Source organism: Pseudophryne corroboree (assembly GCF_028390025.1).
Source record: "Pseudophryne corroboree isolate aPseCor3 chromosome 2 unlocalized genomic scaffold, aPseCor3.hap2 SUPER_2_unloc_1, whole genome shotgun sequence".
Classification (NCBI taxonomy): Eukaryota; Metazoa; Chordata; class Amphibia; order Anura; family Myobatrachidae; genus Pseudophryne; species Pseudophryne corroboree.
Window position 1 is genome coordinate 1708127 of NW_026967488.1, and position 27760 is coordinate 1735886.

Here is a 27760-nt window from a genome sequence, read left to right on the forward strand (position 1 = left end):
CTGTATCAGCGCTCCTCACAGTGACTGTACACCGGCCTGTATGAGATACGGTATCAGCGCTCCTCACAGTGACTGTACACCGGCCTGTATGAGATACGGTATCAGCGCTCCTCACAGTGACTGTACACCGGCCTGTATGAGATACTGTATCAGCGCTCCTCACAGTGACTGTACACCGGCCTGTATGAGATACGGTATCAGCGCTCCTCACAGTGACTGTACACCGGCCTGTATGAGATACGGTATCAGCGCTCCTCACAGTGACTGTACACCGGCCTGTATGAGATACTGTATCAGCGCTCCTCACAGTGACTGTACACCGGCCTGTATGAGATACTGTATCAGCGCTCCTCACAGTGACTGTACACCGGCCTGTATGAGATACGGTATCAGCGCTCCTCACAGTGACTGTACACCGGCCTGTATGAGATACTGTATCAGCGCTCCTCACAGTGACTGTACACCGGCCTGTATGAGATACTGTATCAGCGCTCCTCACAGTGACTGTACACCGGCCTGTATGAGATACTGTATCAGCGCTCCTCACAGTGACTGTACACCGGCCTGTATGAGATACTGTATCAGCGCTCCTCACAGTGACTGTACACCGGCCTGTATGAGATACTGTATCAGCGCTCCTCACAGTGACTGTACACCGGCCTGTATGAGATACGGTATCAGCGCTCCTCACAGTGACTGTACACCGGCCTGTATGAGATACGGTATCAGCGCTCCTCACAGTGACTGTACACCGGCCTGTATGAGATACTGTATCAGCGCTCCTCACAGTGACTGTACAGCGGCCTGTATGAGATACTGTATCAGCGCTCCTCTCAGTGACTGTACACCGGCCTGTATGAGATACTGTATCAGCGCTCCTCACAGTGACTGTACACCGGCCTGTATGAGATACGGTATCAGCGCTCCTCACAGTGACTGTACACCGGCCTGTATGAGATACGGTATCAGCGCTCCTCACAGTGACTGTACACCGGCCTGTATGAGATACTGTATCAGCGCTCCTCACAGTGACTGTACACCGGCCTGTATGAGATACTGTATCAGCGCTCCTCACAGTGACTGTACACCGGCCTGTATGAGATACTGTATCAGCGCTCCTCACAGTGACTGTACACCGGCCTGTATGAGATACGGTATCAGCGCTCCTCACAGTGACTGTACACCGGCCTGTATGAGATACTGTATCAGCGCTCCTCACAGTGACTGTACACCGGCCTGTATGAGATACTGTATCAGCGCTCCTCACAGTGACTGTACACCGGCCTGTATGAGATACGGTATCAGCGCTCCTCACAGTGACTGTACACCGGTCTGTATGAGATACTGTATCAGCGCTCCTCACAGTGACTGTACACCGGCCTGTATGAGATACTGTATCAGCGCTCCTCACAGTGACTGTACACCGGCCTGTCTGAGATACGGTATCAGCGCTCCTCACAGTGACTGTACACCGGTCTGTATGAGATACGGTATCAGCGCTCCTCACAGTGACTGTACACCGGCCTGTATGAGATACTGTATCAGCGCTCCTCACAGTGACTGTACACCGGCCTGTATGAGATACTGTATCAGCGCTCCTCACAGTGACTGTACACCGGCCTGTATGAGATACTGTATCAGCGCTCCTCACAGTGACTGTACACCGGCCTGTATGAGATACTGTATCAGCGCTCCTCACAGTGACTGTACACCGGCCTGTATGAGATACTGTATCAGCGCTCCTCACAGTGAATGTACACCGGCCTGTATGAGATACTGTATCAGCGCTCCTCACAGTGACTGTACACCGGCCTGTATGAGATACGGTATCAGCGCTCCTCACAGTGACTGTACACCGGCCTGTATGAGATACTGTATCAGCGCTCCTCACAGTGACTGTACACCGGCCTGTATGAGATACGGTATCAGCGCTCCTCACAGTGACTGTACACCGGCCTGTATGAGATACTGTATCAGCGCTCCTCACAGTGACTGTACACCGGCCTGTATGAGATACTGTATCAGCGCTCCTCACAGTGACTGTACACCGGCCTGTATGAGATACTGTATCAGCGCTCCTCACAGTGACTATACGCCGGCCTGTATGAGATACGGTATCAGCGCTCCTCACAGTGACTGTACACCGGCCTGTATGAGATACGGTATCAGCGCTAATCACAGTGACTGTACATCGGCCTGTATGAGATACTGTATCAGCGCTCCTCACAGTGACTGTACACCGGCCTGTATGAGATACGGTATCAGCGCTAATCACAGTGACTGTACACCGGCCTGTATGAGATACGGTATCAGCGCTCCTCACAGTGACTGTACACCGGCCTGTATGAGATACTGTATCAGCGCTCCTCACAGTGACTATACGCCGGCCTGTATGAGATACTGTATCAGCGCTCCTCACAGTGAATGTACACCGGCCTGTATGAGATACTGTATCAGCGCTCCTCACAGTGACTGTACACCGGCCTGTATGAGATACGGTATCAGCGCTCCTCACAGTGACTGTACACCGGCCTGTATGAGATACTGTATCAGCGCTCCTCACAGTGACTGTACACCGGCCTGTATGAGATACGGTATCAGCGCTCCTCACAGTGACTGTACACCGGCCTGTATGAGATACTGTATCAGCGCTCCTCACAGTGACTGTACACCGGCCTGTATGAGATACTGTATCAGCGCTCCTCACAGTGACTGTACACCGGCCTGTATGAGATACTGTATCAGCGCTCCTCACAGTGACTATACGCCGGCCTGTATGAGATACGGTATCAGCGCTCCTCACAGTGACTGTACACCGGCCTGTATGAGATACGGTATCAGCGCTAATCACAGTGACTGTACATCGGCCTGTATGAGATACTGTATCAGCGCTCCTCACAGTGACTGTACACCGGCCTGTATGAGATACTGTATCAGCGCTCCTCACAGTGACTGTACACCGGCCTGTATGAGATACTGTATCAGCGCTCCTCACAGTGACTGTACACCGGCCTGTATGAGATACTGTATCAGCGCTCCTCACAGTGACTATACGCCGGCCTGTATGAGATACGGTATCAGCGCTCCTCACAGTGACTGTACACCGGCCTGTATGAGATACGGTATCAGCGCTAATCACAGTGACTGTACATCGGCCTGTATGAGATACTGTATCAGCGCTCCTCACAGTGACTGTACACCGGCCTGTATGAGATACGGTATCAGCGCTAATCACAGTGACTGTACACCGGCCTGTATGAGATACGGTATCAGCGCTCCTCACAGTGACTGTACACCGGCCTGTATGAGATACTGTATCAGCGCTCCTCACAGTGACTATACGCCGGCCTGTATGAGATACTGTATCAGCGCTCCTCACAGTGAATGTACACCGGCCTGTATGAGATACTGTATCAGCGCTCCTCACAGTGACTGTACACCGGCCTGTATGAGATACGGTATCAGCGCTCCTCACAGTGACTGTACACCGGCCTGTATGAGATACTGTATCAGCGCTCCTCACAGTGACTGTACACCGGCCTGTATGAGATACGGTATCAGCGCTCCTCACAGTGACTGTACACCGGCCTGTATGAGATACTGTATCAGCGCTCCTCACAGCGACTGTACACCGGCCTGTATGAGATACTGTATCAGCGCTCCTCACAGTGACTGTACACCGGCCTGTATGAGATACTGTATCAGCGCTCCTCACAGTGACTATACGCCGGCCTGTATGAGATACGGTATCAGCGCTCCTCACAGTGACTGTACACCGGCCTGTATGAGATACGGTATCAGCGCTAATCACAGTGACTGTACATCGGCCTGTATGAGATACTGTATCAGCGCTCCTCACAGTGACTGTACACCGGCCTGTATGAGATACGGTATCAGCGCTAATCACAGTGACTGTACACCGGCCTGTATGAGATACGGTATCAGCGCTCCTCACAGTGACTGTACACCGGCCTGTATGAGATACTGTATCAGCGCTCCTCACAGTGACTATACGCCGGCCTGTATGAGATACGGTATCAGCGCTCCTCACAGTGACTGTACGCCGGCCTGTATGAGATACTGTATCAGCGCTCCTCACAGTGACTGTACACCGGCCTGTATGAGATACTGTATCAGCGCTCCTCACAGTGACTGTACACCGGCCTGTATGAGATACTGTATCAGCGCTCCTCACAGTGACTGTACACCGGCCTGTATGAGATACGGTATCAGCGCTCCTCACAGTGACTGTACACCGGCCTGTATGAGATACGGTATCAGCGCTCCTCACAGTGACTGTACACCGGCCTGTATGAGATACTGTATCAGCGCTCCTCACAGTGACTGTACACCGGCCTGTATGAGATACTGTATCAGCGCTCCTCACAGTGACTGTACACCGGCCTGTATGAGATACGGTATCAGCGCTCCTCACAGTGACAGTACACCGGCCTGTATGAGATACTGTATCAGCGCTCCTCACAGTGACTGTACACCGGCCTGTATGAGATACGGTATCAGCGCTCCTCACAGTGACTGTACACCGGCCTGTATGAGATACGGTATCAGCGCTCCTCACAGTGACTGTACACCGGCCTGTATGAGATACGGTATCAGCGCTCCTCACAGTGACTGTACACCGGTCTGTATGAGATACTGTATCAGCGCTCCTCACAGTGACTGTATACCGGCCTGTATGAGATACGGTATCAGCGCTCCTCACAGTGACTGTACACCGGCCTGTAAGATACGGTATCAGCGCTCCTCACAGTGACTGTACACCGTCTTGTATGAGATACTGTATCAGCGCTCCTCACAGTGACTATACGCCGGCCTGTATGAGATACTGTATCAGCGCTCCTCACAGTGACTGTACACCGGCCTGTATGAGATACTGTATCAGCGCTCCTCACAGTGACTGTACACCGGCCTGTATGAGATACTGTATCAGCGCTCCTCACAGTGACTGTACACCGGCCTGTATGAGATACGGTATCAGCGCTCCTCACAGTGACTGTACACCGGCCTGTATGAGATACGGTATCAGCGCTCCTCACAGTGACTGTACACCGGCCTGTATGAGATACGGTATCAGCGCTCCTCACAGTGACTGTACACCGGCCTGTATGAGATACTGTATCAGCGCTCCTCAAAGTGACTGTACATCGGCCTGTATGAGATACTGTATCAGCGCTCCTCAAAGTGACTGTACATCGGCCTGTATGAGATACTGTATCAGCGCTCCTCACAGTGACTGTACGCCGGCCTGTATGAGATACTGTATCAGCGCTCCTCACAGTGACTGTACACCTGCCTGTATGAGATACTGTATCAGCGCTCCTCACAGTGACTGTACACCGGCCTGTATGAGATACTGTATCAGCGCTCCTCACAGTGACTGTACACCGGTCTGTATGAGATACTGTATCAGCGCTCCTCACAGTGACTGTACACCGGCCTGTATGAGATACTGTATCAGCGCTCCTCACAGTGACTGTACACCGGCCTGTATGAGATACTGTATCAGCGCTCCTCACAGTGACTGTACACCGGCCTGTATGAGATACTGTATCAGCGCTCCTCACAGTGACTGTACACCGGCCTGTATGAGATACTGTATCAGCGCTCCTCACAGTGACTGTACACCGGCCTGTATGAGATACGGTATCAGCGCTCCTCACAGTGACTGTACACCGGCCTGTATGAGATACGGTATCAGCGCTCCTCACAGTGACTGTACACCGGCCTGTATGAGATACGGTATCAGCGCTCCTCACAGTGACTGTACACCGGCCTGTATGAGATACTGTATCAGCGCTCCTCACAGTGACTGTACACCGGCCTGTATGAGATACTGTATCAGCGCTCCTCACAGTGACTGTACACCGGCCTGTATGAGATACTGTATCAGCGCTCCTCACAGTGACTGTACACCGGCCTGTATGAGATACTGTATCAGCGCTCCTCACAGTGACTGTACACCGGTCTGTATGAGATACGGTATCAGCGCTCCTCACAGTGACTGTACACCGGCCTGTATGAGATACTGTATCAGCGCTCCTCACAGTGACTGTACACCGGCCTGTATGAGATACGGTATCAGCGCTCCTCACAGTGACTGTACACCGGCCTGTATGAGATACTGTATCAGCGCTCCTCACAGTGACTGTACACCGGCCTGTATGAGATACTGTATCAGCGCTCCTCACAGTGACTGTACACCGGCCTGTATGAGATACGGTATCAGCGCTCCTCACAGTGACTGTACACCGGCCTGTATGAGATACGGTATCAGCGCTCCTCACAGTGACTGTACACCGGCCTGTATGAGATACTGTATCAGCGCTCCTCACAGTGACTGTACACCGGCCTGTATGAGATACTGTATCAGCGCTCCTCACAGTGACTGTACACCGGCCTGTATGAGATACGGTATCAGCGCTCCTCACAGTGACTGTACACCGGCCTGTATGAGATACGGTATCAGCGCTCCTCACAGTGACTGTACACCGGCCTGTATGAGATACTGTATCAGCGCTCCTCACAGTGACTGTACACCGGCCTGTATGAGATACGGTATCAGCGCTCCTCACAGTGACTGTACACCGGCCTGTATGAGATACTGTATCAGCGCTCCTCAAAGTGACGGTACACTGGCCTGTATGAGATACGGTATCAGCGCTCCTCACAGTGACGGTACACCGGCCTGTATGAGATACTGTATCAGCGCTCCTCAAAGTGACGGTACACTGGCCTGTATGAGATACGGTATCAGCGCTCCTCACAGTGACTGTACACCGGCCTGTATGAGATACTGTATCAGCGCTCCTCAAAGTGACGGTACACTGGCCTGTATGAGATACGGTATCAGTGCTCCTCACAGTGACGGTACACCAGCCTGTATGACACTATCTCAGGTACGCATGGTTTACTTTGCCCCGTTTCCGTATTTCTGGTGACGATTCCCGGTAAACCTGCAGATGTGTCCACACTCACCTGTTCTCAGATCGCACCAAACAGCCCCGTTCTGCATGTCAGTGTTCCGCCAGTGACTAGAATCAGTAATGTGCAGAAAGTACACGGACTGCAGGCGCCGGCAGTTTATGTACCTCTGCGTGCCACTCGGGGTTGTTACTCAGGTTAGTGACAGAGTTCCCACAGGAGTGACCCGCACCACGACTCCTGCCACATAGCGCTATGCTTAATCTGCGACATTATACCAATTCCTCTGCGTCTAGTACATGGGGCATATGTAATAGGGTCAGGGTGCGGGATGCCAGACGATTTCTGACATTAACCCTATTACATATGTCCTACGGGGTGAGACGCTGTACGCAGTAACAATGCGAATGAGACGCAAGATTTCGGATAAATTAAAAAGCACTCCCCAGAGCGGAGGGTCTAAGTCATATCAAGCAACTCACGCCGCAAAAACGCTAAGAGACTGCGGACACATCTGTATATAGTATAGCGGGGGGACAGCCTAATACAATTACACAGATGGAAAACCCACTGGCAGCACCCTCAATCCCCCACATATCCCAGCAGCTAAATTGGCCTGAATAGAAAGACGCCGGCTCTTTATTATTAAACATATTACACACTGCTCATTACCATAACTGTGACACTGAACAGCCCTCGCTGCCGGGAAAGCTGGGGGAATAATCAGCCGTTGCCATGGGAATGCAGAGCGCAGGTTTCGGGCCCACGTAATACAAGCCTACAAACTGATAAATAATTAGATTTGATCTGAATGTGCCGCCTCCTGTGATACACTGACAGGGCGGCTGTGAGAGGATGAGGGATATACGGTACCACACGCCGGGTGTGCTCCTTATAGCGCAGCCAAAGTCCTGTCTCACGGCCGCTTCCAGCGCTGCGCTCAACACAACAATCCCAGGGAGGACGTAATGTGATCAGCACAGCTCAGAGCGGGCATCAGCTTACAGGGGCGGCGGGGAACAGGGGACCAATAGTCACGGGGATGGAGAAATAAAGTTTTGCCTTGCTCCCAGTTTCCCGGCGCCTGTGTGAATGAGCCCCTCATAGGCACCATATACAACGTTCTTATAGATAGAACGGTCCTTCCCCTTCACAAATGGCCATTTACTAAACTGGCCATAGACAAACACCCAGTGGTACTCAACCTCGGTCCTCAAGTACCCCGAACATATCATGTTTTCCAGGTCACCCAGCAGGTGCACAGGTGTATTCATTACTCACTGACACATTATAAAAGACCCACAGGTGCAGCAAATTATTTCACTTGCAATCCTGTGAGGAGACCTGGAAAACATGATCTGTTGGGGGTACTTGAGGCCCGATGATGAGAACCACTGGGTTAGCAGACCGCTATATATCCAGGTCTTTCCCACAATGTATAATTCAGGTACATCTAAGCTTTACTTCAGGGTGGGAAGCCAGAGACCAACATGGCCGCACTGTGTTACAGCTACGGCCACAGCGAATGCTTAAAGCACTGCTGCCTGGCTGAACCGATACCAGGCCCCGGTCACATAAGACTGCGCCGGAGAATAAGGGATAGCCCCCACACACGGAGTCACTGGGGTAAATTTACTAAAGCTTCTAAAACAGAGAATTGGTGATGTTGCCTATAACAACCAATCAGACCTATAAGGCAATGGAGAAATGATAGCATCTGATGGGTTACTATGGGCAACATCATCAATTCTCGGTTTTAGAAGTTTTGGTAAATTTACCCCACAGTCCCCCAGTGGGTGACTGCGGGCGAGATGCAGCAAATCAGATTCTAGCTGCCGTTTATCTAGCAGGGTTTCTAAATGACAGTTACAAGCGGATTGGTTGCTTTGGACACGCCCAGCGTTAGCCACACAGGCAGAGAGTCACAGACCGGGCTATTATATAGGAGATGTTTTATATCATACATGGAAATGTGATGAATATGGAGACAAAAGGTGGTTGTGAAAGAGGGGGAGATGTATCAAGCCTTGGAGAGACATGCAGCAGAGAAGTTGTCCAAAGCAACCAATCCGCTTGTAACTGTCATTTAGAAACCCTGCTAGATAAACGGCAGCTAGAATCTGATTTGCTGCATCTCGCCCGCAGTCCCCCGCTGGGGGACTGTGCCTGTGTGGATAACGCTGGGCGTGGCTAAGAGCTCTCATTGGGTTAGCAGCAGGTCTATCACACCCAGCCCATAGCCGACTGGGCGAGAAACGCCCTCCCACACAGGTTACATCCAATGGGAGGCTCTGCCCTTTGCCTGCTGTGTTTTCACAGAGCAGGATTAACAATGGGGCTGATGGAGCTGCAGCTCCAGGCCCACACCCCAAAATAGTCCCACTGCATCTGCAGCATCACACCCTCCAACACTTTACACATAAACATTGACACACATTCAAAAAGGGGCGTGGCCACGGGTACAGCAGTGTGGCCACGCCCCCTTTCCTATACTATCAATGGAAGCTTGGCGAGTCAAAAATCGGTACAGACCATAAAAAAAGGTCCTGTTCCTGCCAAAAAGGTGCAGCTGGAGGGTATGCCACTGCATCTGCAGCAAGTCTCTGCGCTGTAGACAGGGGGAAACATCCTTTTACTGCAGCGTCCTATGTCCTGCTGCCAGTCCCCCTGCCCCCTCCGCCATAAACAATCCCCACTCCCTAGCCGCGGCGCAGGTGGAACAAAAGCTGCTGCGGCCACCGGCATAGATGTGTATGAAAGCGGCGCAGCGGAAGACTTTCATAGCCCTCCCTGCGCCGCATACTCTGAGCCCCGGTGCCTCCTCTACGCGTGATGTCACAGAAGTGCCTCCCCGCCACAGCCGCGCCCAGATCCCCAGAGGCCCCGACTCCACAACACAGCACCTGGGCTGCCGGCCTGGAAGCCCCGAGATGGCTAATGTAACGGATAGAGAGGGTGATATCGCGGAGGGTAATGTCTGGACGCTGAATCAATGTAAAAGGTGACAGTGCTGTGCAGTGCAGAGGGTGTGCAGTCTCACTGACACTGCACAGCACTCTCACCTTTTACATTGATCAGCCAGTCACTCAGTTCTACCAGCCATTCTCTATTGTTAGCGCCGGTGTCCCAACGCGCCACATTACAGGGTAGACGCACTAAATAAACTACAGCTCCCAGCAGCCCTTAGCGACGAAGCATTCCGGCCCTTAGGGCTGCTGGGAGCTGTAGTTTATTGAGTGCATCTTCTTCCCTGTAATGCGGCGCATTGGGACACCGGCGCTAACAATAGTGACTGGTTGCTGTGCGAGTCTCCGGGAGAGCCACTGCCAAAGGGAGGACAGCAGCTTAGCCCCTCCCCCACTCACAGTACCCCCGGGCCCCATCCGCAGTACCCCCACACCCCCCCTCCCCCACCCATGGTGGCTTCGGACCCCACCCGTAGCACCCCCGCACCTCCCCCACCCACCACTCCCCCACCCGCGGCACACCACGCCAGCCTCTCCCCCACCCGTGGCACCCCCGCAACCACCCCTCCCCCAACCCGCTAATCCTCCAACGACAGCACCTACCAGGTGATTCATCAGGCCCTGCGTGCGCTGTTCACGCCGTTGCAAGGGGCTACGACCCCTTAACCATCGCAGGCCCTTTATCCGTGCAATTTTTAACCACTCACACAATTATGACTGGAGGGAATACTCCATATAATACAAATATTGCACGCCACAAGGGCGTGCAAGGGTTAAGGGGGCGTAGCCCCTTACGACGGTGTGAAGAGCGCCTGCAGCGCGCAATGAATCACCTAGTATTGTATAATGTGTGGCTAATAGGGGCTCACCCAGGAGCTGCGACTGATTACCTCAGCGAGTGCTCATGTCCATCAACGATTACCTCAGCAAGCGCGCATTTCCATGAGCGATCACCTCAGGAAGCGTTTCCATTAACGATTACTTCAGTGAGTGCGTGTTACCCAGAACAATTACCTCAGCGAGGAGTTTCGATGAAAGGAACGTTACCTCAGCAAGCGTGCATTTCCATGAACGATTACCTAAACGAGCATGCATTTCCATGAACGATTACCTAAACGAGCGCGCACTTCCATGAACGACTGCCTAAATGAGCGTGCATTTCCATAAACGATTCCTTCAGTGAGCATTTCCACGAACGATTAACTAAACGAGCGTGCATTTCCATGAACGATTACCTAAACGAGCGTGCATTTCCATGAACGATTACCTAAACGAGCGTGCATTTCCATGAACGATTCCTTCAGCGAGCGCACATTTCCATAAACGATTACCTAAACGAGCGTGCATTTCCATGAACGATTACCTAAACGAGCGTGCATTTCCATGAACGATTCCTTCAGCGAGCGCACATTTCCATAAACGATTACCTAAACGAGCGTGCATTTCCATGAACGATTACCTAAACGAGCGTGCATTTCCATGATTACCTAAACGAGCGTGCATTTCCATGAACGATTACCTAAACAAGCGTGTATTTCCATGAACAATTCCTTCAGCGAGCAAGCGTTTCCATGAACGATTACCTCAGCAAGCGCGCATTTTCATGAACAATTACATCAGCAAATGCGCGTTACCATGAACGATTACCTCATCAAGTGCACGTTACCATGACCGATTACCCCAGCGAGTGCACATTTCCATAATCGATTACATTAGCGAGCGTGCGTTTTCATGAACGATTTCCTCAGCGAGCGTGCGTTTTCATGAACGATTACCTCAGCGAGCGTGCATTTTCATGAACAATTACGTCAGCGAATGCAGGTTACCATGAACGATTACCTCAACGAACATTTACATGAACGATTACCTCATCAAGTGCACGTTTCCATAAACGATTACGCCAGCAAGCGCACGTCTCCATGACCTATTAATCAGCGATGCGTTTTCATGAATGATTAGGTCAGCAAGCGTGCGTTTCCATGAACGATTACGTCAGCAAGCGCGCGTTTCCATGAACGATTACGTCAGCAAGCGTGCGTTTCCATGAACGATTACGTCAGCAAGCGCGCGGTTCCATGAACGCTTAGTGTTCACTCTAGGATTTTTTTAGGGCAGGGTGCAGATCACGGGTAGGGCACATTTTTCATTCGGGAGGGCACATTTTTCATTCGGGAGGGCACATTTTTCGTTCAGGAGGGCACATTTTTAAGTTAGAAGGGCAAAATTAGGTACATACTATAATGCTTGGTCCTCCCATTCCCACATGACAAAGAATGGGCAGTGCGCGCCAAAGGCGCGCAGCAAAAATTTAGGGGCGTTGTTTTTCGTGGGGAAGGGGCATGGCCACATAATAGTAGCAATTCACATTACACCACACGGTAGTGTAGCTAATACACATTGCACCAGGTAGAACCTCCTATACACACTGCGACAGGTAGCGCACGTTATACATATTGCGCCAGGCAGAGCACGTTATACACATTGCACCAGGTAGAGAGCACTGAGACACACTGCACCAGGTAGAGAGCACCGAGAAACATTGCACCAGGTAGAGAGCTCTGAGAAACATTGCACCAGGTAGAGAGCTCCGAGAAACATTGCACCAGGTAGTGGCGGGTGTATAATGAGCACTGTGTGGGCATGGGGTGTGTGTATGATGGGCACTGTGGGGGTGTGAATACTGAGCACTGTGTGGGTATGGGGGTGTTTATAATGGGCACTGTGTGGGTATGTGGGGTATAATGGGTGCAGTAGTGGTGGTAGCAGGGGGTAAGATAGGTGCAGCAGTGGTAGGAGGCAGGATGGGTGCAGTAGTGGTGGTAGCAGGGGGCAGGATGGGTGCAGTAGTGGTAGCAGGTGGTAAGATAGGTGCAGTAGTGGTGGTAGCAGGGGCAGGATGGGTGCAGTAGTGGTAGCAGGGGGTAAGATAGGTGCAGTAGTGGTGGTAGCAGGGGGCAGGATGGGTGCAGTAGTGGTGGTAGCAGGGGGCAGGATGGGTGCAGTAGTGGTAGGAGGCAGGATGGGTGCAGTAGTGGTAAGGGGTAGGATAGGTGCAGTAGTGGTAGCAGGGGGTAAGATAGGTGCAGCAGTGGTAGGAGGCAGGATGGGTGCAGTAGTGGTGGTAGCAGGGGGCAGGATGGGTGCAGTAGTGGTAGGAGGCAGGATGGGTGCAGTAGTGGTAAGGGGTAGGATAGGTGCAGTAGTGGTAGCAGGGGGTAAGATAGGTGCAGCAGTGGTAGGAGGCAGGATGGGTGCAGTAGTGGTGGTAGCAGGGGGTAAGATAGGTGCAGTAGTTGTAGCAGGGGGTAAGATAGGTGCAGTAGTGGTGGTAGCAGGGGCAGGATGGGTGCAGTAGTGGTAGCAGGGGGTAAGATAGGCGCAGTAGTGGTAGCAGGGGGTAAGATAGGTGCAGTAGTGGTAGCAGGGGGTAGGATAGGTGCAGTAGTGGTGGTAGCAGGGGGTAAGATAGGTGCAGTAGTGGTAGCAGGGGGTAAGATAGGTGCAGTAGTGGTGGTAGCAGGGGCAGGATGGGTGCAGTAGTGGTAGCAGGGGGTAGGATAGGTGCAGTAGTGGTGGTAGCAGGGGCAGGATGGGTGCAGTAGTGGTAGCAGGGGGTAGGATAGGTGCAGTAGTGGTGGTAGCAGGGGCAGGATAGGTGCAGTAGTGGTAGCAGGGGGTAAGATAGGTGCAGCAGTGGTAGGAGGCAGGATGGGTGCAGTAGTGGTAGCAGGGGGTAAGATAGGTGCAGTAGTGGTGGTAGCAGGGGGTAGGATGGGTGCAGTAGTGGTAGCAGGGGGTAAGATAGGTGCAGCAGTGGTAGGACGCAGGATGGGTGCAGTAGTGGTAGCAGGGGGTAGGATAGGTGCAGTAGTGGTGGTAGCAGGGGCAGGATGGGTGCAGTAGTGGTAGCAGGGGGTAGGATAGGTGCAGTAGTGGTGGTAGCAGGGGGCAGGATGGGTGCAGTAGTGGTAGGGGGTAGGATAGGTGCAGTAGTGGTAGCAGGGGGCAGGATGGGTGCAGTAGTTGTAGCAGGGGGTAAGATAGGTGCAGTAGTGGTGGTAGCAGGGGGCAGGATGGGTGCAGTAGTGGTAGGGGGTAGGATAGGTGCAGTAGTGGTAGGGGGCAGGATGGGTGCAGTAGTGGTAGCAGGGGGTAGGATAGGTGCAGTAGTGGTGGTAGCAGGGGTAGGATAGGTGCAGTAGTGGTAGCAGGGGGTAAGATAGGTGCAGTAGTGGTAGCAGGGGGTAAGATAGGTGCAGTAGTGGTAGCAGGGGGTAAGATAGGTGCAGTAGTGGTGGTAGCAGGGGCAGGATGGGTGCAGTAGTGGTAGCAGGGGGTAGGATAGGTGCAGTAGTGGTGGTAGCAGGGGCAGGATGGGTGCAGTAGTGGTAGCAGGGGGTAGGATAGGTGCAGTAGTGGTGGTAGCAGGGGTAGGATAGGTGCAGTAGTGGTAGCAGGGGGTAGGATAGGCGCAGTAGTGGTAGCAGGGGGTAAGATAGGTGCAGCAGTGGTAGGAGGCAGGATGGGTGCAGTAGTGGTAGCAGGGGGTAAGATAGGTGCAGTAGTGGTGGTAGCAGGGGGTAGGATGGGTGCAGTAGTGGTAGCAGGGGGTAAGATAGGTGCAGCAGTGGTAGGAGGCAGGATGGGTGCAGTAGTGGTAGCAGGGGGTAGGATAGGTGCAGTAGTGGTGGTAGCAGGATGGGTGCAGTAGTGGTAGCAGGGGGTAGGATAGGTGCAGTAGTGGTGGTAGCAGGGGGCAGGATGGGTGCAGTAGTGGTAGGGGGTAGGATAGGTGCAGTAGTGGTAGCAGGGGGCAGGATGGGTGCAGTAGTTGTAGCAGGGGGTAAGATAGGTGCAGTAGTGGTGGTAGCAGGGGGCAGGATGGGTGCAGTAGTGGTAGGGGGTAGGATAGGTGCAGTAGTGGTAGGGGGCAGGATGGGTGCAGTAGTGGTAGCAGGGGGTAGGATAGGTGCAGTAGTGGTGGTAGCAGGGGTAGGATAGGTGCAGTAGTGGTAGCAGGGGGTAAGATAGGTGCAGCAGTGGTAGGAGGCAGGATGGGTGCAGTAGTGGTAGCAGGGGGTAAGATAGGTGCAGTAGTGGTGGTAGCAGGGGGTAAGATAGGTGCAGTAGTGGTGGTAGCAGGGGGCAGGATGGGTGCAGTAGTGGTAGGGGGTAGGATAGGTGCAGTAGTGGTAGGGGGCAGGATGGGTGCAGTAGTGGTAGCAGGGGGTAGGATAGGTGCAGTAGTGGTGGTAGCAGGGGTAGGATAGGTGCAGTAGTGGTAGCAGGGGGTAAGATAGGTGCAGCAGTGGTAGGAGGCAGGATGGGTGCAGTAGTGGTAGCAGGGGGTAAGATAGGTGCAGTAGTGGTGGTAGCAGGGGGTAAGATAGGTGCAGTAGTGGTGGTAGCAGGGGGCAGGATGGGTGCAGTAGTGGTAGGGGGTAGGATAGGTGCAGTAGTGGTAGGGGGCAGGATGGGTGCAGTAGTGGTAGCAGGGGGTAAGATAGGTGCAGTAGTGGTAGGGGGTAGGATAGGTGCAGTAGTGGTAGGGGGTAGGATAGGTGCAGTAGTGGTAGGGGGCAGGATGGGTGCAGTAGTGGTAGCAGGGGGTAGGATAGGTGCAGTAGTGGTGGTAGCAGGGGGCAGGATGGGTGCAGTAGTGGTAGCAGGGGGTAAGATAGGTGCAGTAGTGGTAGCAGGGGGCAGGATGGGTGCAGTAGTGGTAGCAGGGGGTAAGATAGGTGCAGTAGTGGTGGTAGCAGGGGGCAGGATGGGTGCAGTAGTTGTAGCAGGGGGTAAGATAGGTGCAGTAGTGGTAGCAGGGGGTAAGATAGGTGCAGTAGTGGTAGCAGGGGGTAAGATAGGTGCATTAGTGGTGTTAGCAGGGGGCAGGATGGGTGCAGTAGTGGTAGGGGGTAGGATAGGTGCAGTAGTGGTAGCAGGGGGTAAGATAGGTGCAGCAGTGGTAGGAGGCAGGATGGGTGCAGTAGTGGTAGGGGGTAGGATAGGTGCAGTAGTGGTAGCAGGGGGTAAGATAGGTGCAGCAGTGGTAGGAGGCAGGATGGGTGCAGTAGTGGTAGGGGGTAGGATAGGTGCAGTAGTGGTAGCAGGGGGTAAGATAGGTGCAGCAGTGGTAGGAGGCAGGATGGGTGCAGTAGTGGTAGCAGAGGGCAGGATGTGTGCACTAGTAGTTGGGACGCTGGGGGAATAAGATGCAGCATAACAGGAAGCGCCCTCACAGGTATAATGTGCAGGTATTGGCCATGTTATTAAATAAATATAGGGAAGGCCAGCCCGCACGTTTGTGAAACTAAAGATTTATCACCATTCCCCCAGGTCGCAGCGCTCTGACCTCTTGGTACTTGCGGTCGTGGTGCCTGACCGCACTGACATGTCCCGCTCGGCCCCAGCTCATGTTCTCTGCAGCAGACGCACCGGGCTGCCCGTAGTGAAGGCGCTCCTCTCCTTCTCATCGGCTCCCTCCTGCATCTTCCATTCTCCTCTCATCGTGATGTTCGCGCCCGGTTGCCACCAGCACATTCAATGAGTTGGAGATCAGCGCAGGGAGGAGGGACTGACGTCTCAGGTGGCGCTTGGATTGGGAGACACTGCTGGCAGCGACTGAATGTTGAGAAGCTGCCGGCGGCTATTGGCTGGTGAGGCAAGGCTTGGGGATTTCTATTGGCTGTGAGGCGTGGTCAGCAAAAAAGTTGAAAAACAGCGCGTCCTGCGGGACCCGCTCACTTTTAAATTCCCTCTTTGCGATCACTGAAATGTGCTTAATGTGTCCGGCGGGCAGTAAAGTGCGGGGCGGGAGGGCGCACACAAACGGGCAGGGCGGAATTCAGGTGTCTAAAAAAGGGGCAGGGCGCAGCGCCCTGTGAAAGACACCTAGAGTGAACACTAAACGCTTACCTCAGCAAGTGCACGTTACCATGAACTATAACCTCAGCGATGCGTTTCCATGAACGATTACCTCAGCAAGCGCTCGTTTCCATGAAAGATTATCTCAACGAGCGCGCGTTTCCATGAACGATTACCTCAGCGAACGCGCGTTTCCATGACCAATTATCTCATCGAGCGCACGTTTCCATAATCGATTATCACAGCGAGTGCGCGTTTCCATGAACAGGCACGACGAGGACCATTAAACACTTTCTGGCCTTTTATTCTGAGCCGATCCATATTTTTCTCCCTTTCTAAGACGTTACCAGGAATCCCCATGTTGGAGAAATGTGAATTTGCAGAAAATGAGACTTCCCAGCGCTATATATCCCAGGGACCCTATAAATCACATAAACAAGCCCCTCCGCCAGGGAGGCACATATACAAGGAGATAAAAGCTCTGCCATACATTAGGCGCCATCAAATATTCATGTCTCAGCAGCCGACGATCAATGTTACTCTCGCACCATTAAAGGCAAAACAAAGGAAACTTCCCTCCGCGCCAGATCCCACATTTCACCTGCCGGCAGCCCAGCCAAGGTCACAAACCCAAACACGCCGATCAGCCAGGGAGACCGTCGTGTGTTTCTCTATACAACATGCCCCCTCCACGTGTATCGCTGCGTGACACGCCGCCAAGTCACAGAACGCGCCGTGAGGACCGCCACAGGCCATACTATCAGTGCGACTGTCCCAGTAACTGAGGTAATCCATACACCCTGGCCTGTATACTACAATCACTCCATCACAGGAGACTGGATGCAGCAGGGGCTGGCACAGAAATGACATAGGCTTTACCTTACGCTAGGCCTAAGGAAACACAGGAGCTGGGCCAATGAGTGCGCCATGCAAACGCGTGGGTGGGTTTTATACAAATTTCGGGGTGTCGTATGTTTCTGTGGGTGTAATATATTGCTTCTGGCTAAGATCAGGTGCAGATACCCACGTAGGTGTCCCCAGTGCTGCCTGATGCCCCGAGGTGCCCTGTGCCCTATTACTGCCTGATGCCCCGAGGTGCCCTGTGCCCTATTACTGCCTGATGCCCCGAGGTGCCCTGTGCCCCAGTGCTGCCTGATGCCCCGAGGTGCCCTGTGCCCTATTACTGCCTGATGCCCCGAGGTGCCCTGTGCCCTATTACTGCCTGATGCCCCGAGGTGCCCTGTGCCCCAGTGCTGCCTGATGCCCCGAGGTGCCCTGTGCCCCAGTGCTGCCTGATGCCCCGAGGTGCCCTGTGCCCTATTACTGCCTGATGCCCCGAGGTGCCCTGTGCCCCAGTGCTGCCTGATGCCCCGAGGTGCCCTGTGCCCCAGTGCTGCCTGATGCCCCGAGGTGCCCTGTGCCCCAGTGCTGCCTGATGCCCCGAGGTGCCCTGTGCCCCAGCGCTGCCTGATGCCCACGAGGTGCCCTGTGCCCTATTACTGCCTGATGCCCCGAGGTGCCCTGTGCCCCAGTGCTGCCTGATGCCCCGAGGTGCCCTGTGCCCTATAACTGCCTGATGCTCCGAGGTGCCCTGTGCCCCAGTGCTGCCTGATGCCCCGAGGTGCCCTGTGCCCCAGTGCTGCCTGATGCCCCGAGGTGCCCTGTGCCCCAGTGCTGCCTGATGCCCACGAGGTGCCCTGTGCCCTATTACTGCCTGATGCCCCGAGGTGCCCTGTGCCCCAGTGCTGCCTGATGCCCCGAGGTGCCCTGTGCCCCAGTGCTGCCTGATGCCCCGAGGTGCCCTGTGCCCCAGCGCTGCCTGATGCCCACGAGGTGCCCTGTGCCCTATTACTGCCTGATGCCCTGTGCCCCAGTGCTGCCTGATGCCCCGAGGTGCCCTGTGCCCCAGCGCTGCCTGATGCCCACGAGGTGCCCTGTGCCCTATTACTGCCTGATGCCCCGAGGTGCCCTGTGCCCCAGTGCTGCCTGATGCCCCGAGGTGCCCTGTGCCCTATAACTGCCTGATGCTCCGAGGTGCCCTGTGCCCCAGTGCTGCCTGATGCCCCGAGGTGCCCTGTGCCCCAGTGCTGCCTGATGCCCCGAGGTGCCCTGTGCCCCAGTGCTGCCTGATGCCCACGAGGTGCCCTGTGCCCTATTACTGCCTGATGCCCCGAGGTGCCCTGTGCCCCAGTGCTGCCTGATGCCCCGAGGTGCCCTGTGCCCCAGCGCTGCCTGATGCCCACGAGGTGCCCTGTGCCCTATTACTGCCTGATGCCCCGAGGTGCCCTGTGCCCCAGTGCTGCCTGATGCCCCGAGGTGCCCTGTGCCCCAGCGCTGCCTGATGCCCACGAGGTGCCCTGTGCCCTATTACTGCCTGATGCCCCAAGGTGCCCTGTGCCCCAGTGCTGCCTGATGCCCCGAGGTGCCCTGTGCCCTATAACTGCCTGATGCTCCGAGGTGCCCTGTGCCCCAGTGCTGCCTGATGCCCCGAGGTGCCCTGTGCCCCAGTGCTGCCTGATGCCCCGAGGTGCCCTGTGCCCCAGTGCTGCCTGATGCCCACGAGGTGCCCTGTGCCCTATTACTGCCTGATGCCCCGAGGTGCCCTGTGCCCCAGTGCTGCCTGATGCCCCGAGGTGCCCTGTGCCCCAGTACTGCCTGATGCCCCGAGGTGCCCTGTGCCCTATTACTGCCTGATGCCCCGAGGTGCCCTGTGCCCCAGCGCTGCCTGATGCCCCGAGGTGCTGTGTGCTGCCTGAAGACCCTCACTGACGACCCTCTCAGGGGTATTCAACGTTTGGCCCTCCAGCTCCAGTGGAACTACACATCTCAGCATGCCTTCCCACAGTTTTAGCCGTGGCAAGGCATGCTGGGATGTATAGTCCCAGAGCAGCCGGGGGCGCACATGGTAAATATCCCTGATGTAAAGGCTCCAGTTTCCTGGGGGGTCTTCAGCTGATCTCAGGAAGAAAGGGGTCCGTCCAAGCCTTGCTGCAGAGTCTGGCCTGAAGACCCCCCCCAAGTGGCATTTTGGATCTAGGGGGTGGAGACATCAAGAATCCGGACCCCCAACCTCAGCCAAGGAGGACCTGAAGATTCCTATTCCCCTTACGGATCCGGGGATAGGGAGAGACGGGTGGTTCTCCTTTTGGAGGGGTTCACAGACACAGCCCCCCGCTCAGTCTATACAGGAACACAATAGAAAGGGAGAACAGGGAAATGTGCTGCTGATCCGGATGACGAGGGTCTCTGCCGTGTCCCTGGGGTCATGTCCCCTTCATGTTACGTGTGGCCCAGGAGACGCCAGAGTGGGAGCGCTGCCCCCCATGTAACTAATGCGCCCCCTGCCCTTTTTCCCATCCCCGCGCGCACACACAGCTGCCCTATCGGTGTATGTGGCAGATACACGTCTATCGGTGCAGCCATTGTCCATTCCCGCTGGCCGCGCACAGGAGACAGATGGGGACACAGGGGGCTGCCCTGCACAGCGACCCCACAAAGCACAGACCCCGCACATGGAGGGAAGATGGCAGCGATGGGAGTACCAACATCTCAGGGACCACAGAGGAAGAGCAGGGATCCTACAGAGGTCAGCGCGCTGTGAGGGTGAGGTCTCACACCCGCAGTGACGGCAGTAAGGGAGCCGGGCAGTAAATCTGGGGATAAAACACATTACTCTCCGCCTTCTGCGGTTGTCACAGCGTACAGTATAATGCGGTACGTCCTACAATTCTTACACAGTGGGTAAAACCTCCGCGCACAGCATATGTCAGTCCTTGGTGCTACATCACCGGCCACGTCCATCTATTCAGTTACCTAGAAGACTGCACACTTGACGCTCAGACTCCGCCTTCAGCGCTGCCCATGAGTAATGTAAGATAGAGGTTCACAAACCCGACACTTTGAGGACATTAATGTCAGGAAGACTACAGGATTTACCAGGGGACAGATGCATAGATGTTTATACAGACAGAGAAATGAGGACGCACGGACAACATCTGCCGGCTGCGTGCTGGAAGCCGCCCCGGAATACCGCGGTCACGCTTAATGAGGGGCTGCAAACAAACAGGAAACACAATAAACATCCCGTGTATACAGATCAGAAGCCAAACTGATCAATATTAATAGCACGTGCAAGAAAGTGGGGCCCTATCCAACAAACCACAAAGCCGGGCCCTATACCGTCAGCCAGGGCCACAAACCATGGTACTGTCCATCCAACACATCACAAAGCCGGGCCCTATACCGTCAGCCAGGGCCACAAACCATGGTACTGTCCATCCAACACATCACAAAGCCGGGCCCTATACCGTCAGCCAGGGCCACAAACCATGGTACTGTCCATCCAACACATCACAAAGCCGGGCCCTATACCGTCAGCCAGGGCCACAAACCACGGTACTGTCCATCTAACACATCACAAAGCCGGGCCCTATACCGTCAGCTTGGGCCACAAACCACGGTACTGTCCATCCAACACATCACAAAGCCGGGCCCTATACCGTCAGCCAGGGCCACAAACTATGGTACGGTCCATCCAACACATCACAAAGCCGGGCCCTATACCGCCAGCCAGGGCCACAAACCATGGTACTGTCCATCCAACACATCACAAAGCCGGGCCCTATACCGTCAGCCAGGGCCACAAAGCATGGTACGGTCCATCCTACACATCACAAAGCCGGGCCCTATACCGTCAGCCTGGGCCACAAACCATGGTACTGTCCATTCAACACATCACAAAGCCGGGCCCTATACCATCAGCCAGGGCCACAAACCATGATACTGTCCATCCAACACATCACAAAGCCGGGCCCTATACCGCCAGCCAGGGCCACAAACCATGGTACTGTCCATCCAACACATCACAAAGCCGGGCCCTATACCGCCAGCCAGGGCCACAAACCATGGTACTGTCCATCCAACACGTCACAAAGCCGGGCCCTATACCGTCAGCCAGGGCCACAAACCATGGTACTGTCCATCCAACACATCACAAAGCCGGGCCCTATACCGCCAGCCAGGGAAACAAACCATGGTACTGTCCATCCAACACATCACAAAGCCGGGCCCTATACCGCGAGCCAGGGCCACAAACCACGGTACTGTCCATCCAACACGTCACAAAGCCGGGCCCTATACCGCCAGCCAGGGCCACAAACCATGGTACTGTCCATCCAACACATCACAAAGCCGGGCCCTATACCGCCAGCCAGGGCCACAAACCATGGTACTGTCCATCCAACACGTCACAAAGCCGGGCCCTATACCGTCAGCCAGGGCCACAAACCATGGTACTGTCCATCCAACACATCACAAACCCGGGCCCTATACCGCCAGCCAGGGCCACAAACCATGGTACTGTCCATCCAACACATCACAAAGCCGGGCCCTATACCGCCAGCCAGGGAAACAAACCATGGTACTGTCCATCCAACACATCACAAAGCCGGGCCCTATACCGTCAGCCAGGGCCACAAAACATGGTACTGTCCATCCAACACATCACAAAGCCGGGCCCTATACCGCCAGCCAGGGCCACAAACCATGATACTGTCCATCCTCCACATTACAAAGCCGGGCCCTATACCGCCAGCCAGGGCCACAAACCATGATACTGTCCATCCTCCACATTACAAAGCCGGGCCCTATACCGCCAGCCAGGGAAACAAACCATGGTACTGTCCATCCAACACGTCACAAAGCCGGGCCCTATACCGCCAGCCAGGGCCACAAACCATGGTACTGTCCATCCAACACATCACAAAGCCGGGCCCTATACCGCCAGCCAGGGCCACAAACCATGGTACTGTCCATCCAACACGTCACAAAGCCGGGCCCTATACCGTCAGCCAGGGCCACAAACCATGGTACTGTCCATCCAACACATCACAAAGCCGGGCCCTATACCGCCAGCCAGGGCCACAAACCATGGTACTGTCCATCCAACACGTCACAAAGCCGGGCCCTATACCGTCAGCCAGGGCCACAAACCATGGTACTGTCCATCCAACACATCACAAACCCGGCCCTATACCGTCAGCCAGGGCCACAAACCACGGCCCAGGTTCTGGATAGCGAGTCAGAGACACATTATAGACAGGAGGAAACCGTTATAATCTGCTAACTACAACGCAAACAGGAATCTGTCTCTTTAAACTGCTAGAATTCTGCTTAATCTGTCTCATCCTAGTCACATATACAGCGACACTGTATACAACAGGCAGGGTGGTGCGACCTCAGGCAGAGGGGTGTACAATGTAGCTGTACCTCAGTGTCAGGGGCCCCTGGCGGAGGGCTGTATAGCGTTAGTTGTGCCTCGGTGTGAGGTGTGTGATGCCCCGGGAGGAGGCTGCGCAGGCTTAGTTGTACCTCATAAGAGGTTTGGGGCACCATAGTGTACCTTTGCTGTACCCCTCCAGTATGTACAGGTTTTGTGGGAAATAAATGGGCGAGATTTACAGGGAACTTACTGCACCCAATGTGTTGTCACTGACAACTTACCTGCCCTCAGGTGTTTGGTGGGTGGTTGATGAAACTGCTGTGACCCCGTGTGAGGGGTGAGGGGATTGGTGACAGAGGAATGACAGATTCAGTGACTCAGCCACTGTGACTCACAGCCAACATCTGGTCTATTAACCCCTCCTGTGCCAGTCACCGACTGCCCCCATTCATATTAACCCCTCTTGTGCCAGTCACCGGCTGCCCCCATTCATATTAACCCCTCCTGTGCCAGTCACCGGCTGCCCCCATTCATATTAACCCCTCCTGTGCCAGTCACCGGCTGCCCCCATTCATATTAACCCCTCCTGTGCCAGTCACCGGCTGCCCCCATTCATATTAGCCCCTCCTGTGCCAGTCACCGGCTGCCCCCATTCATATTAACCCCTCCTGTGCCAGTCACCGGCTGCCCCCATTCATATTAACCCCTCCTATGCCAGTCACCGGCTGCCCCCATTCATATTAACCCCTCCTATGCCAGTCACCGGCTGCCCCCATTCATATTAACCCATCCTGTGCCAGTCACCGGCATCCCCATTCATATTAACCCCTCCTGTGCCAGTCACCGGCTGCCCCCATTCATATTAACCCCTCCTGTGCCAGTCACAGGCATCCCATTCATATTAACCCCTCATGTGCCAGTCGCCTGCTGTCCCCCATTCATATTAACCCCTCCTGTGCCAGTCACAGGCATCCCCATTCATATTAACCCCTCCTGCGCCAGCCACTGACATCCCCATTCCTATTAACCCCTCCTGTGCCAGTGACCAGCATCCCCCATTCATATTAACCCCTCCTGTGCCAGTCACCTGCTGCCCCCATTCATATTAACCCCTCCTGCGCCAGCCACTGGCATCCCCATTCCTATTAACCACTTCTGTGCCAGTCACCAGCATCCCCCATTCATATTAACCCCTCCTGTGCCAGTCACCTGCTGTCCCCCATTCATATTAACCCCTCCTGCACCAGCCACTGGCATCCCCATTCCTATTAACCCCTCCTGTGCCAGTCACCAGCAACCCCCATTCATATTAACCCTCCTGTGCCAGTCACATGCTGCCCCATTCCTATTAAACCCGGCATCCCCATTCCTATTAACCCCTCCTGTGCCAGTCACCAGCAACCCCATTCCTATTAACCCCTCCTGTGCCAGTCACCTGCTATCCCATTCCTATTAACCCTTCGTGTGCCAGTCACCTATCCCATATTAACCCCTTCTGTGCCAGTCACCAGCTGCCCCCATTCAAATTAACCACTCCTGTGCCAGTCACCGGCATCCCCCATTCCTATTAACCCCTCCTGTGCCAGTCACCTATCCCATATTAACCCCTCCTGTGCCAGTCACCGGCTGCCCCATTCCTATTAACCTCTCCTGTGCCAGTCACCTGCTATCCCATTCATATTAACCCCTTATGTACCAGACACCGGCTGCCCCCATTCATATTAACCACTCCTGTGCCAGTCACCTGCATCTAGCATTCATATTAACCCCTCCTGTGCCAGTCACCAGCTGCCCCACTCCTATTAACCCCTCCTGTGCCAGTCACCTGTATCTAGCATTCATATTAACCCCTCCTGTGCCAGTCACCAGCTGCCCCACTCCTATTAACCCCTCCTGTGCCAGTCACCGGCTGCCCTCATTCATATTAACCCCATCCTGTGCCAGTCCCCGGCTGCCCTCATTCATATAAACCCCTCCTGTGCCAGTCACCTGCTGCCCCCATTCATATTAACCCCTCCTGTGCCAGTCACCTGTATCTAGCATTCATATTAACCCCTCCTGTGCCAGTCACCTGGCATCCCCATTCATATTAACCCCTCCTGTGCCAGTCACCTGCTGCCCCCATTCATATTAACCCCTCCTGCGCCAGCCACTGGCATCCCCATTCATATTAACCCCTCCTGCGCCAGTCACCTGCATAATGTAATCCTATAACCCCTCCCCTGCCAGCCGCAGCTGTTGTTGACATGCTGTATCTATAATAACCCCTTGTGTGCCAGACACCAGAGCACAGATTTCTGTATCCTTATTCATTATATACCAAGCATTGCATTCAGATGAACCCATTCAGTGCCAGTCACTACATTGTGTACCCATATTAACCCCTTCATGTCAGAGCACGCCAAGCTGTCCATAGTGACCTATTCCATGCCTGACAAAAGCAGAGCATTGCATCCTGTGGCCACATTAACCCTTCCTGTCCCAGAGCATTGCACCTTCTATACAAAGTAACCCCGTCCTCTCCAACACATTCCCTGCTCATACACAGCCCTGCAGAGCATCGCACATTGTGGCAGTGTGTGCAGCACTACTTCATTTATTAGTAACACTACTGTAGATCCCTGACAGTCCCTGCCCCACCAGCAGCTGCCCCTGCCCCCATGTAATGCCAGTACACTGCAGATAATGCTGCTTTCTAGAAATACCACGGAAGAGACACGGCTACGTTCCAACCACAGGATTTTGATGCCACTTACCTACTGCATAGATCCCTGTAAGGAGAAGCCAGATGCCCGCGCTGCCCATGTTGTGTCGCTATCACAGTGCCATGCTGCTACTAGCAGAATATCCACAGAGTATCCCAAGCCAGGGATCAGAGGTCAGCGACAGCCAGCGGTGCCCACCCAGCCCTAGGGGACGCCAAGAGAAGGGGGAGTGAGAGGGGATACACATACACAGTAATACAACATCACACCATACACACAGCCCCAGCCAGTAACACAACATCACACCATACACACAGCCCCAGCCCACACAGTGATACACATATACAGTAACACAACCTCACACCATACACACAGCCCCAGCCCGCACAGTGATACACATATACAGTAACACAACCTCACACCATACACACAGCCCCAGCCCGCACAGTGATACACATATACAGTAACACAACATCACACCATACACACAGCCCCAGCCCACACAGTGATACACATATACAGTAACACAACCTCACACCATACACACAGCCCCAGCCCGCACAGTGATACACATATACAGTAACACAACCTCACACCATACACACAGCCCCAGCCCGCACAGTGATACACATATACAGTAACACAACATCACACCATACACACAGCCCCAGCCAGTAACACAACATCACACCATACACACAGCCCCAGCCAGTAACACAACATCACACCATACACACAGCCCCAGCCCGCACAGTGATACACATATACAGTAACACAACATCACACCATACACACAGCCCCAGCCAGTAACACAACATCACACCATACACACAGCCCCAGCCCGCACAGTGATACACATATACAGTAACACAACCTCACACCATACACACAGCCCCAGCCCGCACAGTGATACACATATACAGTAACACAACCTCACACCATACACACAGCCCCAGCCCGCACAGTGATACACATATACAGTAACACAACATCACACCATACACACAGCCCCAGCCAGTAACACAACATCACACCATACACACAGCCCCAGCCAGTAACACAACATCACACCATACACACAGCCCCAGCCCGCACAGTGATACACATATACAGTAACACATCACACCATACACACAGCCCCAGCCAGTAACACAACATCACACCATACACACAGCCCCAGCCCGCACAGTGATACACATATACAGTAACACAACATCACACCATACACACAAACCGCACAGTGATACACATATACAGTAACAAAACCTTACACCATACACACAGCCCCAGCCAGTAATACAACATCACACCATACACACAGCCTCAGCATGCACAGTGATACACATATACAGTAACACAACATCACACCATACACACAGCCTCAGCATGCACAGTGATACATACACAGTAACACAACCTTACACCATACACACAGCCCCAGCCCGCACAGTGATACACATATACAGTAACACAACATCACACCATACACACAGCCTCAGCATGCACAGTGATACACATATACAGTAACACGACCTCACACCATACACACAGCCCGCACAGTGATACAACACTCACTAACAAAACACCCAGCATGGGCACACAATCCCAGCACACACAGCACACAGAGTACAGTATAAAGAGACATATACACAATGTCACAAATGTATCACACACAGCATAATATGAGATATATACACAATGTAACATATGATACACACCCAGCTCTCGCACACACTCCAAGGAGACTCAGCAAGGACTGACAATGAAATCCCAGCCAAGCCCAGACCCACCTCCTGGAGACAGCCCACACCCCAACCAGAGACAGCCCACACCCCAACCAGAGACAGCCCACACCCCACCCAGAGACAGCCCACACCCCACCCAGAGACAGCCCTCACCCCACCTAGAGACAGCCCAGAGCTCCGTTATCCTATTCCTAACAAGAGACACCCCCAGCCCCCAACCAGGCACATCCCACAGCAGCTCCCTTATTCCAACCAGAGACAGCCCAGGCTCTGGGAACATTACTACTCCCAGAGAGACAGCCCCACCTCTAGGAGACA

The 27760-nt window shown here is 54.1% G+C and overlaps 1 protein-coding gene across 1 annotated transcript in view; it reads right to left on the bottom strand.

Annotated features, from left to right (window-relative positions):
- Window positions 1-27502, bottom strand: part of LOC134983041 (immunoglobulin superfamily member 3-like) — an 86882-nt gene extending 59380 nt beyond the window's left edge. Inside the window, exons 1-2 of the mRNA XM_063948742.1 lie at window positions 27416-27502; window positions 25749-25901 (exon numbers count right to left, since the gene is read on the bottom strand). Of these exons, the coding sequence (XP_063804812.1) occupies window positions 25749-25797 (49 nt within the window). The 5' untranslated portion in view covers window positions 25798-25901; window positions 27416-27502. The remainder of the gene's footprint in view (window positions 1-25748; window positions 25902-27415) is intronic.
- Window positions 27503-27760: the final 258 nt, after the last annotated feature.